At 45.8% G+C, this 14817-nt stretch overlaps 2 protein-coding genes across 8 annotated transcripts; one reads left to right on the top strand and one right to left on the bottom strand.

Annotated features, from left to right (window-relative positions):
* Window positions 1-465: 465 nt before the first annotated feature.
* Window positions 466-9326, bottom strand: LOC122623601 (integrator complex subunit 6). 7 transcript variants are annotated; one of them, XM_043802845.1, is made up of 3 exons: window positions 8741-9325; window positions 6361-6710; window positions 466-5772 (listed from the first exon to the last, which is right to left on the bottom strand). In XM_043802845.1, exon 3 carries the CDS (start codon window positions 5690-5692, stop codon window positions 1850-1852), a length of 3843 nt encoding a protein of 1280 aa, XP_043658780.1. In that variant the 5' UTR covers window positions 5693-5772; window positions 6361-6710; window positions 8741-9325; the 3' UTR covers window positions 466-1849. The 7 variants fall into 7 exon arrangements, with proteins under 7 accessions (XP_043658780.1, XP_043658783.1, XP_043658782.1 ...); XM_043802848.1 differs by having other exon boundaries at window positions 9047-9325; XM_043802847.1 differs by having other exon boundaries at window positions 9053-9325.
* Window positions 9327-10241: 915 nt separating this feature from the next.
* LOC122623721 (regulator of telomere elongation helicase 1 homolog) lies at window positions 10242-14149 on the top strand. The gene is made up of 7 exons (XM_043803032.1): window positions 10242-11360; window positions 11420-11967; window positions 12174-12837; window positions 12899-13041; window positions 13303-13432; window positions 13510-13719; window positions 13778-14149. Exons 1-7 carry the CDS (start codon window positions 10311-10313, stop codon window positions 13988-13990), a joined length of 2958 nt encoding a protein of 985 aa, XP_043658967.1. The 5' UTR covers window positions 10242-10310; the 3' UTR covers window positions 13991-14149.
* Window positions 14150-14817: the final 668 nt, after the last annotated feature.

The following is a 14817-nucleotide window of genomic DNA, read 5'->3' as shown; positions in this document are numbered from 1 at the left end:
CTCTTTTAAAAATTCGAACCCACTGTGCAGAATGCCGAACGCAAACACGAGAATGAATAACGGTACGATTTAATTCAAAATGTTCGTACTATTCAAGCAACCCATATTTTGTTGAACTCAAATGCCTCAATTTAAGAAAGAAACATTTCAAAGTAAAGCAACTAAGTTTCATAAAATAATACTACAATATTTGAAAAATAGTCTCGCATTAAAAGCTAAGGAAAAATGGATTAAAAACTTTCCAGAGCCAAAGCAGATAACTTTTATCCCCCAAAATAGATGGTCTTAAATAATACAATGGGTAAATGGTTTTGGAGCAGCGACTGCGACCGCGAGAAGGGATCATTCATACATGGGGCATGGTCGCCGACGCTTTTGGATGGGGAGGGGGTGGGTGACGCCTTATGAGAAAATATGCTTATTGGGGCCTAAGTACCAAAGTTATTTCCCCCCAACACATGAGACTTTAATGCAATGCTCCTCTTTTTATTTTCGTTTGATTTCGTATTGATTTCAGTTTGCTTTACTGCTGCTCTGTTGATTCTGTGTTGTGGATGTCTTATGAAATTTGTTAGATACGCACACTCTAAATTGTACATCATTATTTAATCCTGAAGCAGTTCTAAAACACTGCCCTCCGCCTAACTACTAGTAAACGTTTTCTCTTTTTTGTTTTTTTGTTTTTTGTTATATCTCAATTACTCACAGGCCATGCATACAAACATACACGTAAAAAAATAGTGCAAAAATGTATTACTCTTTCTTGTTCTTCTATATGTATAACAAACGGTACTTTTTCGCTTATCATTTTGCCTGCCTTTCAAATGATAATTGTGTTTTTGTGTGTTGTTTCTACAGGCTATGTCCACAATTACAATTCGCATAAATATTTTATGAAATAAACATAACATAATAGCAAATAAGTTATTGGAGGATTCAAGAAAATACATAGTAATACAATTCTTTTCGATAATGAAACGCTGACCCGATCTAGGCAATATCCTCTATATATATATATATAAACATATACATTTGTATCTGCAGGGTCCTCAGTATTTTACGTTCTCTATTCGTTTTGGCTAAAATCAAAGCAAAGTGTTCTTGAAACAGGTCCAACAAATAATTGGCTAACACGTGTGAGGCTCATTAAGCTCAAGCTTTTCCTAAACTTTTTCCTTTTGTTTTTATACACATACACTTTACACTTAAATTTATCAAAGTCTAATTAAAAGTACTCCTAAGTTCTTAGACGTACAAGAGAAAATATATGCTTATCTAATTATACTAAGTAAAAAAAAAACTACAACTGAAACAGCTGCTACAAAATCCTTTCGTTTTATCCTTACTTTAAGTTGTATCGTTAACTAACGGCTAGCTTAAGTATTTATATATGGTATAATTACATGTATCTTGCCTGATGGCGAACGGATTTAAATCCGTGCGCCATACAAAATTTCTAAGCTCCCTAAACTAATTAGAAATCGACCCTAAAAGTGTGGTGTTTTCTCTGTTTTAGAATTGTGGCTGCTTGTTGGTTGTTGTTAATGTTATTGTTGCTTGTTTGGTATGCGATATAGTGGCTATATCCCCCGGCGTTGATCCTCATCCAGATCCTTTGGGTTACCTGTCCTGGCAATTATTTACAGTATATGGAAATTGACGAGAATTCTTGGCTTCCGCGACTGCTCCTCCTTCCACTTTTACTTATACTTCAGTTTTTGTTACTGTTTCAGTTTCAGTTTCTGTTACACTTTCAGTTTTAGTTTAGATTTAGATTTCGATTTTGTTGACATCACAGACAGATGGATTGGATGACCCCGCGGGCTCAGTGGTGCCACATGAGCCATCGTTAACTCTTGGCGACAACCTGCTCTGCGCTGGCAGTCGCTCCTCCAGTGGCTCCCACTCCAGTTAACTGCTGCTTGCGATCCCACCACTCCTGAATGCTGGACGCCATGCGATGGCGGCGGAAGCGCAGTGATTCGCCGATGCACATGTCCACGAAATCCGACTGCATATCCTGGTCGCCCTTGACCAGATTCATGTGCTCCAGCAACAGGCTGTAGTCGCGGCCGGGTCGCCGAATATCCCGGAAGATCTGGAGTCGCAGTTCAATGTTGTGCAGCCGCGCAGCTTCGCGTTGCTCCTCGGTGAAGATGTGCGGCAGGTTCTGTCCCGGTGAGCTCATGCCCCCGTTGTTGTGCGTCGGCGAGGAGCCACAGCTGGAGTTGCTCTTCACCTCCAGTTTGCAGGGACTGCTGTTGTTGTGGCCCCGGTGGTTGTGATTGTTGCTCATCGCCGTACCGCCAGCTGTTCCAGCGGCGCTGCTGTTGTTATTGTTGTGATGATTGAGACCACTGGCCCAGTAATAGTGGGGATTCCCCGCTGCAGTGCTGCCGGCAACTCCCGCTGTCCGTTTCAGGGCATCGAAACTGTTGCCACCCAGCGAGGCATGCTCATCGGATGAGACGCTTCCACTCTCCGTGCTGCCATTGCCATTTAAATTGCTGTTGCTTGCGCCCGCTCCGCCCGAGGAGCCACTGCTGGTTCCATTGTGACAGGTCTGCAGTATCCGCGAGATCTCCGACGCATCGTTGATGTCATTGTGGCTGAAGTAGGCGGAACTGGACGATAATCCCGAGGTGCTGGCAGCGGGCGTACTTGTTCCCAGTGGAGATGGAGGCACCAAGGACAATGGAGAAGGTGGGGAGATGGCTGAACTGTGACCGTGGCCATAGCCATTGGCCAAGGGCAGCGATCCCGGCTTGCTGACACCCAGTAACCCCGCTCCACCACCTCCTGCTGCTCCACCCAAGGAGCTTAGGTTGTCCAACGGCGAGCTCAGGCCACCCAGATTACTGCTGTAGGCCGCATTGGTGGTCAGTCCGTTGAGGGGTACATAGAGAACGCCCGAGGAGCTGGCGCTGGAGCTGATGGAACTGCTGCTGCCGGCTGCGACGGCAGAGAACACTTCGCTGCCATTGCTGGCCGGAATCACAGATGTTGCTGGCGTCGCTGAAACTGCTGGTGATGCTCCAGTTGGCGGTTCGTTGGCTGGAGACGTACCCGGCAGGGAAGCCCCACCTGGAACTGCTTCCGTTTCCCCCGTTGTCGCATCGTCGCTGATGCCATTGATAAAGTTGTGCACATAGCCATTGAGCGGTGTATCCTGATCGCTGGTCTCCTCCTCGTTGAAATCGAAACTGATGCCCAAGCGATCCGAATGCGACATAGACATCCCAGAATCACTAGACGAGGCCTCCGATGTGGAGCTCACAAAGCTGCTGTTGCTATTGCTGTCGTCGTCGAAACAGCTGGCACTGGGACTGCCATCAGCTCCCATGGAGGAATCGCAGCCGACTATGGATGATGTGGCACCTGGTATCGGAGTTCCTGGTGCACTACCCGTCGTGGAGGAGACTGAACTGGAGCAGGAAGATCGCGAATCCGTAGATATTCGACGGAATTCAAAGCCACGTGGCAGCGGGCCTGCTTTCCTCTTGCGCCCTCGAGACGTGCCGTCGAGTTTCTTGGAGGATCCACCACTGCCACCCGCGCCCAGCATTAGTCCTGACATTCCACCGCCCATTCCAGGCATCCCGGGACCCGAGCCACCACCTGGCGACGAGCCAGGGGATGAGGGGCCCGGTCCAGTGGGCGAACCCGATCCGGAAGGTGAGCCGGGCGGCGCTCCACCCGGTCCATTGCCATTTGGCGACTTCATTGGCGCCACATCGCTCAGATCCGCCTCGTCCACCATCACCATGTGCTTGTCCTTCTTGTACGGATTACCAAACATGTGCTGCCGCACATTCGTCGGCTCGATTTCACGCAGCGGATTGTCCTTGTTCTTGAGGTACTCCTGATAGTTGCCCATCTCGGCGATGGGAAGGCAGTGGCCCGAGTCTTTGGCCACCAGCGAGGCGGGTCGCAGGAAGGTCTCACGCATCCTGGCTATTTCCTCCACCAAATCCCGTCGCGGTATATCGAATGGATTCCGATACGACTTGGCCGACGACTGATGCGTCAGCTGCGGCACCACAATCGTATAATTCTCCACGGGCTCTATTTCCGCATGCAACTTGGCAAATATATCCCGCAGCAGTGGATGCCGCACCAAATCCCTTCGCAACGCCGCACCTGTGCAAAGTTTGGCCGTCTCCACTTGGCGATAAGGTGGCTTTGGCTGCTTTAGCTGCTTGTACACTTTCATGCAAAGATTCTCCTGGTCCTGCTTGGCCGTATTCTTAATGTGCTTCAGCTGATTGGCGATCGTGGGCGACAGGTAGTTGTCCACATTCTCCGGCAGCAGGAACTGCAGCAGCTGATACGGAACATTGATGTTGACCAGCGCCTTGCGCAGGAACGGGCAGTAATACGGCGGTATTGAACGCACATAGGCGTTGAATTTGTACATCAGATCGCTTGGCGGACTCATATTGTACTTGTGGATGAGGTCATGCAGGATGGGCAGCAACGCTGGATAATTGTAAGCCAGTACATAGAGGTGCACCTGCGAAAAGTTGGGCGCCGCTTTCAAGTAGCCAAAGGGCAACTCGAATCCATGCATTCCATTGGTCACAATCACCTGCCAGCACTTGTTCATTTCGCGCTTGTTGAGGATCTGCAGCGTCAACGGACAGCCTTCAATCTCGTACTTGTCGACGGGGAAACTGCGCACCAACTGTGGCTCGTCCACCGCCGGCGTCAGGATTTTCAACTTGGGATGTGCGTCGCGAGGCGGCAATGTGATCGCCTTGGAGTCCGGCCAGTAGGGCTCCGGCAGTGGCCAATAGCCGATGGGAAAGGTCTTCTGCGTGATGTGCTTCTGCACGTAGATCATCTTCTTCACCGGCTGGAAGACGATATCGGGCGGCGGACCAGCTCCGGGCGTTAAGGATATTCCCATACCAGATTGCGTGCTCGCAGGCGTCGCTTCGCCAGCGGTAGTGGAAGCTGCCTCCTTGGGCAGCATCGGCTCGAACTGCAGCACCACACCGGGCTGCACCTTTTGGACCAGACTTTCAATGCACTGGTTGAGTACGTAGTGGCTTCGCACTCGATATGACCGTCCGCCCGTGACCTCGCACATCCGCTCGATGGGAGAATCGTCGTGCGGCACCTTGCCATCCACCCGCTCGTCAATCTTGTTGCCCGGCATGCGAAGGACCAACGAAAACAAACGCTGATCCCAGCGAAATGGCTCCTTGGTGAACTTTGTGCCCGGTATTTGGTTGCTTAGCGGCAGTATGATCTCCTGGTGGACACCGTTGCGGTACGAATAGCGACCGCCGTCCGTAATCACAATGATGACCGATGGCTCCAGGTAAAATGGACACCTGCCCTGTCCGTACGTATCGATGCCCGACTGCATCCGATTCAGGTTCAACAGATCGAACGCGTTGCGCAGCGATTCACCCATCGAAGTGAGGCCGTGACTCTGCAGGTTCTTCAGTTCGTTCATGAAGGTGGCATGGTTCTCCTTCCACCCAGCTTTTACGTTCGCCGGTGGCTCCTCGAACGTGAGCAGCATGTAGCGATCCCCCAGGCAATCCTGCGTCCGCTGGCGATACTTAAGGAACGTCTCCACGGCGCCCTTGGCAATGTCCAGATACGTCTTCTGTACCCCATTCACATACGCCTTCTGGCACATGGACGACGAGGTGTCCACCAGGAAGAGTATGATTGTCATGGCGGTGATTAATCCTGTGTTCCAGTGACCTCCTCTCCCAACCTGCTCTATTCAATATGCGTGGTTGTCGCTTTGTAATCCTAGAAAAAATGGAAAAAGGTTTTTAGAATCAGATGCAAATGTTTACATTTATCTTGAGCAAGGGTTGCAAGACGATTTTTATCAGCTGGAATGCTTCAAGTCAAATTTGTCGATACATAATGGCATGCAATATTTAGTAACAGGTAATAAAAAAACAAAGAAGGTAATTATGTTAAATTTTGTATATATCACAGAGTAAATAAATGTCGGCTTGGCGTTACGCTTTCTTGGCTCTTCTATAACACAAATATTCATACAAAATCAAATTAAACCATGACGTAATTTAATTCTAAGTCAAAACAATGCGAAATCTCACAGAGTCATGCATAAATGTATAATAAGCTGAATTCCAAGCCCAACAATTTGGTTATACCAAAACCGAGTAAAAAGTAGCAGCTAAATGCTTTCGGCAAGAAATTACGCTGGAACTTGGTTAATTCCAAAAATATGTCTGTTATTAAAGTTCAAATAAATTATTTAATATTTTGATCCCTAATTAAATTTTTAGCTTTTAGAAATTTTGGAACCGTTATCGGTAAAGGTTCAAGTTCGATTGACCAACCAACCGAAAATCGAGCCTTACTTACTTTATCTCTTATCTGTTATCGTATATCTTATATTTTCCCTCTCTTTCTACTGAGCCCGGGTGCACTTTCTCCCTCTCTCTTTCTCTCTCTTCTTGCTGTCTTCTTATTATTTGTGGTTGTTGTTTCTGTAGCTATCTCCCTTTGTGTGTATGAGTGTTTAGGTTTTGTTTACGTTGTTAGCAGCTCTCTTCATCAGCTTGCTGTTTTTGCTGCCGATTCTCTCGCATTTGTTGTTCTTGTCCTGGACTTGATCGATTTGCTCTTTTTCTGCGTTTCGCTGTTCCGCTTTTATGGTACATGTTGCGTGAAACAGCTGACATTTGGACTGGTGAAACAACAACAACAGCGAACTGCGAATGGAAACGAAAAAGAACGAAATGGTAATGAAACAGGCATGCAACTGGTTGTAAAATATCAATAGGTTGCGCATACGCACTGTGCGCAATCGATTTAGGAGCCGCAATATAAATGCATACCGATAATGAAACAACTGCGTAATCACCGCTATCAAACACAAATGCTACACACCACACACTCTGTCGCATAACGCAAGTGCTAATTAAACAACAAAATGGAATCTAATTCCCAGGGGGTGAGCCGTTGGTCCTAGAGGGGGAAATATTTATGTTGGGGAAAATCGCTTTGACACAAATCCAAATCCACTCCACTCACTGGCCATTATGCCTCCTCTTCATTCCGCTCCTTCTAACTCGTTCCTCCTTCTCTTTCTATTGATGCCCCACTACGGAGTCATTCACTCGACGCCACTGCCACCACTACTACGCTCTGCTGGCGTCGCCTAGAGATGACTGCGTGAGCCAGGTGGGCGAGACTCGTGAGCAAAGCTTTAACTTTGCCAAAAACTATTCTGAGCCCTTTTACAACAGAGAAAATGTATCAATGGGAATAATATTCATTTGTAGAAGTTGTAGATAAGATACAAATAACCCTTTAGCATTAATTACAATATAACACGAAGTCATTATTGTGCAGGTGCTAAAAGATTTTGATCCTAACATAGTTCTCTATATTCATACATACAAAATACTTCTATCTTTCTGAAATCATCTGTAGCATACAAATTCCGATTTGTAGTCTACCGATATTCGCTGCTCCTATTACCAAAATAGGTTACTCTCCTCACCATCTCCAGTTGGGGTAAAAGGTAACCGTAAATCGATTACACAATGCCAAAGCTCACGATCGTGAGTGTGTGTGCGAGAGAGCACGACCTACGCATCTCTGATGGAGAGCGAGGGGGACGGATGGCCGCAGAAGAAGCGGAGGAGGAGAAAAATGAGAAAGGGGGTTGGGATGTGGATGCCAGGGGGAGGAGAAGGAGGAATGCGATTAACCAAAGCCGGGATAACGATAACGATCACTCGCCGATCGCAGGCATAACCCACATCCTTACACTTTTAATTAGGACAAGTGAGCCAGTCAGAATGTGTGCTTCACCGGGGGAGCCGTAATTGTCTTGAGTTCGAGTGCAAAACATTCAATTTCTATTTGAATAAGAGCGCAAACACACACGACACTCGCGCACATGGACATGCACACACACACTCGCGGTTTGGTGCATGGTTGCCAGATACCCCCACTTTAGATAGGTAAGAAATTGATCGGAAATTACAAGATATCTTATAAATTTCACTAATTTATCTTGAGCAAAAACACCACAAAATTCGGATTAAACGAGCGGTGTGTGATTTATTGTTGATCTGGCAACCCTGCACCGACGTGTGGGTGGGGTGAGGGTGGCTGCGGGGGACGAGTCGGCCTATTGTGTTCGATGGCAATCCACAAAGTTCACACACACGTTTAAACAAAAATGATAGAGGGCCGAGCACTTCAAGTAATCGAGTTTTTCCGTCTAATTAATCTCAGCGCAGCGATGTTTTGGCCAACAAAATGACACGGCTCTTCGTCGGAATTCACTTATGCAGCCGCGGCAGGGTTGCCAAAGCACGAAAATCGGCGAAAAATAAACACACTATTTCTTGTTGTTTCGAATAAATAGGGGGCGGCAAAGGGGTGCAGGGCCTTTGATTGGTGGTCATTTTTCATTTGGATGACCTTAATTTGCATGTGATAATGCTGATTAGTGCAGCCCCGTTATCGTCACGGTAATCGTTATCGTCAGAGTTGCAAACGCCCGCGCATCGACAGCCCGCCAAAGCTTTCAAATTTCAAAATGTGTGGTCGTGTCTTAAAATTTCGATTCAAAGGATCGCATAGTTAATATTTTCATTTTTCATTTTCTCTAAAAAAAAAAAATGGCACAACACTCACACATAACTACACCGGCAGCATCTTCAAGTGAGAGTTTCCGGGCCAAAAAAAAAAAAGGAAAACAAAAACAAAAAAAAAACGCACTCACAACAAAAGGAATGTTTCTCCTCCTCCCAATACTTGCAATAATTTTCGATTAGCTCCTATATGCCGCGCCACGATTTTTTATTCTGTTATATTTTTACTTTGTGCCAACAGAAATTTATCACCACCGCACGAGAGCGAGAACACACACGCACACACACAGCCGGAGTGCGCTCTCTTTCGCTCTGCCGCCGTGGTGCATAAGCGAGAACGACCGACAGACGCGACTAACGGTCGGACCGACCGAACGACCGTCGCTATCGCCGTCCCCCTCTCGCTCGTGGGTTTGTATCGGGGAGTTGTTGCTTACACGCACTCGCACACATACTCTAGCACACTGGCGCCTCGTCACTGTTGTTGCATTGCTGTCGTCCACTCCTGCTCTTCTTCTTCTTTTCTTGTTCGCCTCGCTTCTCTTCGGATTTAACTTTGCTGCCGAGCAAAAACAACACAACACTACCGTTCTCAAAGTTCGAATGATTTGATTCCGTTCCGTCAAATGACGGTGTGGCCAAGTAGCGCCAAATCAGTGGGGCCGTATCGCGGCGATTCGGAAAAGCCAAGGGAAGGGGTCGGGAATTATGGATTTGTAATCGTCTTATGAGTTTATAATATTTGCAGCCATATATTTCCTAAACTTTTAAAGTAATTTAGAAGTATGCTGCACAGACGACATTTCATGATAATAATTTGGCGTTATTCATAACATTTACTTAAAATGTAATGGTTAATCCTTGATCAAAATATACAGCATCACAACTACAGTAGTCCCTCGAACGCTAATACTGCATATATGGTTTTATTACTATTAAAACGAAGAAATTATATATCCATAACATTTACCTAAAATGTAATGGTTAATCTTTGATCCAAATATACAGCATCACAACTACATTAGTCCCTCGAATGCTAATACTGCATTTAAGTTTTCTTTACTATTGAAACCAAAAGATTTTATATCCATAACATTTACTTAAAATGTGATGATTAATCTTTGATCAAAATATACAGCATCACAACTATAGTAGTCTCTCGAATGCTAATATTGTATTTATGTTTTCATTACTGTAGATGTAGATAATACTGAAATACTATATCCTACGTCACAACTACATTAGTCCCTCGAATGCTAATACTGCATTTAAATTTTCTTTACTATTGAAACCAAAAGATTTTATATTCATAACATTTACTTAAAATGTGATGGTTAATCTTTGATCAAAATATACAGCATCACAACTGTAGTAGTCCCTCGAATGCTAATACTGTATTTATGTTTTAATTACTGTAGAGGTAGATAATACTGAGATACTATATCCTAGTTTTGCAAAACTCTGAGTTTGAATTACTAATTACTAATTAATTAAATTAGTAAGCTAAGAACAAATTACACATGTAACATTTGACTCGGAGTTCAAGATAGCCTAATATAATGTTATTTAATCAGAGTCCACTGTACTCTATCGATAGCGATAACTGTTCACCACACATACAGGCATCGTTATCGAGCAACGAACACATGTTCACTCCGTTTTGGCGCGTAAACAAGTAAATAAATAGTATTATTAAAAATAATGCCGGAGAGCCTGATCGCCGGCATTCCGGTGCACTTCCCGTTTGAGCCTTATCCGGTTCAGCGGGCGTACATGGAGAAGGTGATCCAGTGTCTCCGCGATGGCACGAATGGAGTCCTGGAATCGCCAACCGGTACGGGCAAGACCCTAAGTTTGCTGTGCTCATCGTTGGCCTGGATCCGCACAAGGCAATCGGAGCACCAACAGCAGATGGTCAAAATGGAGAAGGCAGATTTTACTGGTCTTGGAGGAGGAGCAGCTGGGGGAGACATGTGCGAGCTGGCCAAAACCATGGGTCGTGCGAATAACTGGGGCGTGCCCAAGGTCATTTACGCGTCACGTACCCACTCCCAGTTGACCCAGGCCATGCGGGAACTGAAGAGGACGGCGTACGCCAACATGCGATCCGTAGTACTGGGCTCCCGCGATCAGCTATGCATTCATCCGGAGGTCATGAGGGAGCTGGGCAACTCCAACAAGACCAACATGTGCAAGCTACGGGTGCACTCCAAGACCTGTTCATTTCAAATGCGCGTGGAGTCGCGAAAGGATCATCCAGATCTGCGCGGACCCTCCATCATGGACATTGAGGACCTGGTCAAGGTGGGCCAGCGCCTAAAGATATGTCCCTACTTTGCATCTCGAGAGTTGGTTCCCCAAGCGGATATCACCTTCATGCCCTATAATTATCTACTCGATCCCAAGGCTCGCAAGGCCAACAAAATTGAACTGGGCAACACCATTGTGATTCTGGACGAGGCACACAACATCGAGAAGATCTGCGAGGAGTCCGCTTCGGTGCAGATTAAGTCCTCTGATGTGGCCATGGCCATCGAGGACGTCACGCATATCATGCAAGTCTTTGCGAGCGGCGAGTCGCAGGACATGGGCGGAGATGAGCCAAAAGACTTCACCCTCGACGACCTTACGTTGCTTAAGGAGATGCTGCTCGAGTTTGAGAAGGCCATCGATGCCGTCGTTGTGGAAAACGCCGTCGAAGGAACAACCTTTCCCGCCTCCATGATGTACGAACTGCTTGGCAAGGCGAATGTAAGATGCACTGAATCATTAAGTGGTGTTGAGGATTACTGAAACTCTCTTTATTTTAGTTCACCTACGGCAACGTTGCCACAATAGTATCCCTGCTGGACAAACTAGTGCAGTACCTCCTTGTGGCCTCCCAGCAGATGACCATCCGCAAGGGCGGCACCTTTACGATGCTCAGCGATCTGCTGACTATTGTGTTTGCCAACAAGGAGGATGTGATGAGCAAGGTGCACGCGAGCTTCAAAGTGCATGTGCAGTTGGAGGAGGTTAAGCAGGGACACGGAAAGCAGCAGGGTGGTAAACAGCAAGGTGGTTGGCTGGGCAAGGGAACGATTGCAGCAGCGACTGGCTCAAGTAAGGTCGCCAAAATCATCAACTTCTGGTGCTTCAATCCTGGCTTCGGAATGGAGCAACTGCTAAACACCCAAGTGCGCAGCGTAATCCTAACGAGCGGCACGCTGGCTCCGCTTAAGCCGCTGATCGCCGAACTTGCCATTCCGGTGGCCCAGCATCTGGAGAATCCGCACATCGTCGACCAGTCGCAGGTTTATGTCAAGATCATCGGCACTGGACCCGATCGACAGCAGCTGATATCGAACTACGCGAACCGGTAAGCATTATTCACACCAAAAGCTTATTTGTTTATGGGCAATGCCATGAGTAAATAAACAATTTGGGCCAAACATACATCAATTCTGTTGCAGGTGAATCATATCATAACTTCACGGAATGCCAACGTATCAATTTCCTAATGTTAAGCAAATGTATTTTAGTTCTGAACACACTTTTATATCTACCTTCTTTCCTCTTCTGCAGTGATAATCCCAAGTACGTCAGCTCCCTGGGACAGACAATTCTGAATGTATCGCGGATAGTACCCGACGGCCTCCTTGTCTTTTTCCCATCGTATCCCATGTTGAACAAGTGCGTGGATGCGTGGCAGGCCAGTGGATTGTGGGCGGACATATCGGTCAGGAAACCGATATTTCTGGAGCCGCGGGGCAAGGATCAGTTCACCAGCACGATGGAAGAGTTCTACCAGGCGATACGCGACTCCAAGGGTGCCGTATTCATGGCTGTTTGTCGCGGCAAAGTCTCCGAAGGTCTGGATTTTGCTGATCGCAATGGCCGGGCGGTGATTATTACGGGTCTGCCATTCCCACCGCTAAAAGATCCCAAGGTGATACTGAAACGTCGCTATCTGGAGGCGAATAGGACGCGTGAGAATCAGCTGTTAAGTGGTCAGGAATGGTACAATCTGGATGCCACGAGGGCAGTCAATCAAGCCATCGGTCGTGTGATACGGCATCGCAACGATTATGGTGCCATTCTGCTCTGCGATTCGCGGTTCAAGGACGCCTCCCAGGTCCAGCAGCTGTCCAAATGGATAAGGGGTCACCTTGGCGACCGGCCACAGTGCTCACCCTTTGGTCCCATCGTCCGGGAACTGCGTCAGTTCTTCAAGAATGCCGAGGCCAATGTGAGTCTATGATTTTCTTTAATTTTTCACAATTTGTAATACAATTCTTTCCAATCTTCAGATGAAGTTACCGGATGAGAGGGAAACGGACTCGCCTTTGGAAAACGTCTGCAAGACAGAGGATGAACCACTAGCCGCCATTCCAAAACTGAAACGAGAGCCTGGTTCCAATGCCACCTTCAAATCAGCCAATGAATCCGCCATGTACGTAACCTGCGATCTAAGATCAAGCTTATCAGCTTAATAGATTACATTGTAATTACTAAATCGGATTTTAGTACGAAAACATTTTAGTCTTTAAACTTTTGAGATTTATGTTGCCGAAATCCGATTTGAAAAGGTTGAAGTGAAGAGTTTTAAGCCATTTTCAGTGGTATTTTGGCATCACTGCAAGGGGTAAATAAACTTTTGTTTGTCTTTCCTCTTGTATTGACTCTTTGAAATATTTATTATTTTTCTTTGTAGCAAAGTGGAGATGGCCAATTCCATAAAGACATGGACACCCGCCGATTATGCCAGTGCCGCTGGACGAAAACTGGGTGGTGCGGCGCCCAACGCCATGGACTTTATGAGTCGACTCGACTCAAATGTCTCGGTAAACACGAGATTCCCACGAATCTACTTTTACTTTCTGTTTATTTAGTTCTTACGGAACTGTTTTTCCCTTTCCAGAGTATCGATTTTAACTGCTGCATGGATAGTAAAAGTGGCTCCTCTGGCATGGTGAAGATTCACAAGCGGGAGCGAAGCTCACCGACGCAGCCGGAATCCTCAAGCCAGGTGTCAAAAAAGCGATATAAGCTGGTGGATAACATCAAAACGGAGCCAAAGAGTTCGCAGGTTAAGGAGGCACCCGCGGAAAGGGCCGATTTTCTCCGGGAGGTGGGATACATTGAAGATTTCTTTCATACTGCTGCTAATTATATACCATACATTGCAGCTACGCAGTCTGGTCACCCAGGATCAATTCCGCCGCTTTGGCAAGGCTCTGCTAGAGTATAAAGATGGCACCTATGATAGCTTTCAGGCCCTACTGGTCATACTCCTGGATGTGCTGTCCGCGCCCAAAGTGCGTTACATGCTCATCGGGATGCGGAAGTACCTAAAGAATGAGCACAAGGACGAGTTCGATCAGAAGGTGGGAAAACTTTAACAACCGTTTTAGGCATTTATATAAAAGAGTATTTAAGCTAAGTCATCCCAAGGATATCTTTTTTTTCATATATTTTGACCCTGGCTGTAAATTTTTGTTACTATTTAGTGGGGCGTGTATAATTCTACTAAGACTAGTTATAATACCCGATGCTATGCATTAGTGTACATTAATAATATTCGTATTTCTGTTTATTACTATTAAAAATTATACATTAATCTTGATAATGTTTATTAATTTGTGGGAAAATGTGAGGCCTTATTGAATGCAAATGTAGTTACTCCAAATCGTTTACAAACGAACTTCGCTTTCCGTTTCCCCAATCTGTTTACTTATTTACCGCTCAAGGTTGATTTAAATCAACAGTTTACCTTTATTGGAAATTTAAAACCACTTTGATGTTCATCAAAACTTCGATTTTGTTTGCTGATAAGCTGATGAGCTTTAATAAGCTTTCAATCAAATCAAAGGTGAATGGAACAGGGTGCTCAAAAACTCTTGAAATCTTACAGCTCTTATTTAAATGCAACCTCAATTTGTGTCATTATATGTATGTACGTATAAATATTTAATTAATATGTTTAAGCTTGTACTCATGATAAATTCTCATAGGAAATTGGATAAGACTAAAAATTAAAGTCTTGTCTTGATTTTTTTAACTTAAACATGAAATTATTTATTTTTTATAAGCTGTGTATATGTTGGTCGCATTTATTTTTGAATCCATCGCTTGGGGACATACATTTTAGAGTTGGCAGCTTGCTTGGTAACAAATCTGCGAAACGCAGCCAGCGCAGAACGCATCCAATAAGTTCATTGCCAAACGG

The sequence above is a fragment of the Drosophila teissieri genome, chromosome X, assembly GCF_016746235.2.
Source record: "Drosophila teissieri strain GT53w chromosome X, Prin_Dtei_1.1, whole genome shotgun sequence".
Lineage (NCBI taxonomy): Eukaryota > Metazoa > Arthropoda > Insecta > Diptera > Drosophilidae > Drosophila > Drosophila teissieri.
Note: the sequence above shows the minus strand (reverse complement) of the source record. Positions and strands in the feature narration are given on the sequence as shown.

Excerpts from the sequence above, each read along its gene's own strand:
- LOC122623601 (XM_043802851.1), bottom strand. The coding sequence starts at position 5,692 with ATGACAATCATACTCTTCCTGGTGGACACCTCGTCGTCCATGTGCCAG.
- LOC122623721 (XM_043803032.1), top strand. The coding sequence starts at position 10,311 with ATGCCGGAGAGCCTGATCGCCGGCATTCCGGTGCACTTCCCGTTTGAG. Across the intron at positions 11,361-11,419 it reads AACTGCTTGGCAAGGCGAAT|TTCACCTACGGCAACGTTGC; the intron begins GTAAGATGCACT and ends TCTTTATTTTAG. Across the intron at positions 12,838-12,898 it reads TCAAGAATGCCGAGGCCAAT|ATGAAGTTACCGGATGAGAG; the intron begins GTGAGTCTATGA and ends TCCAATCTTCAG.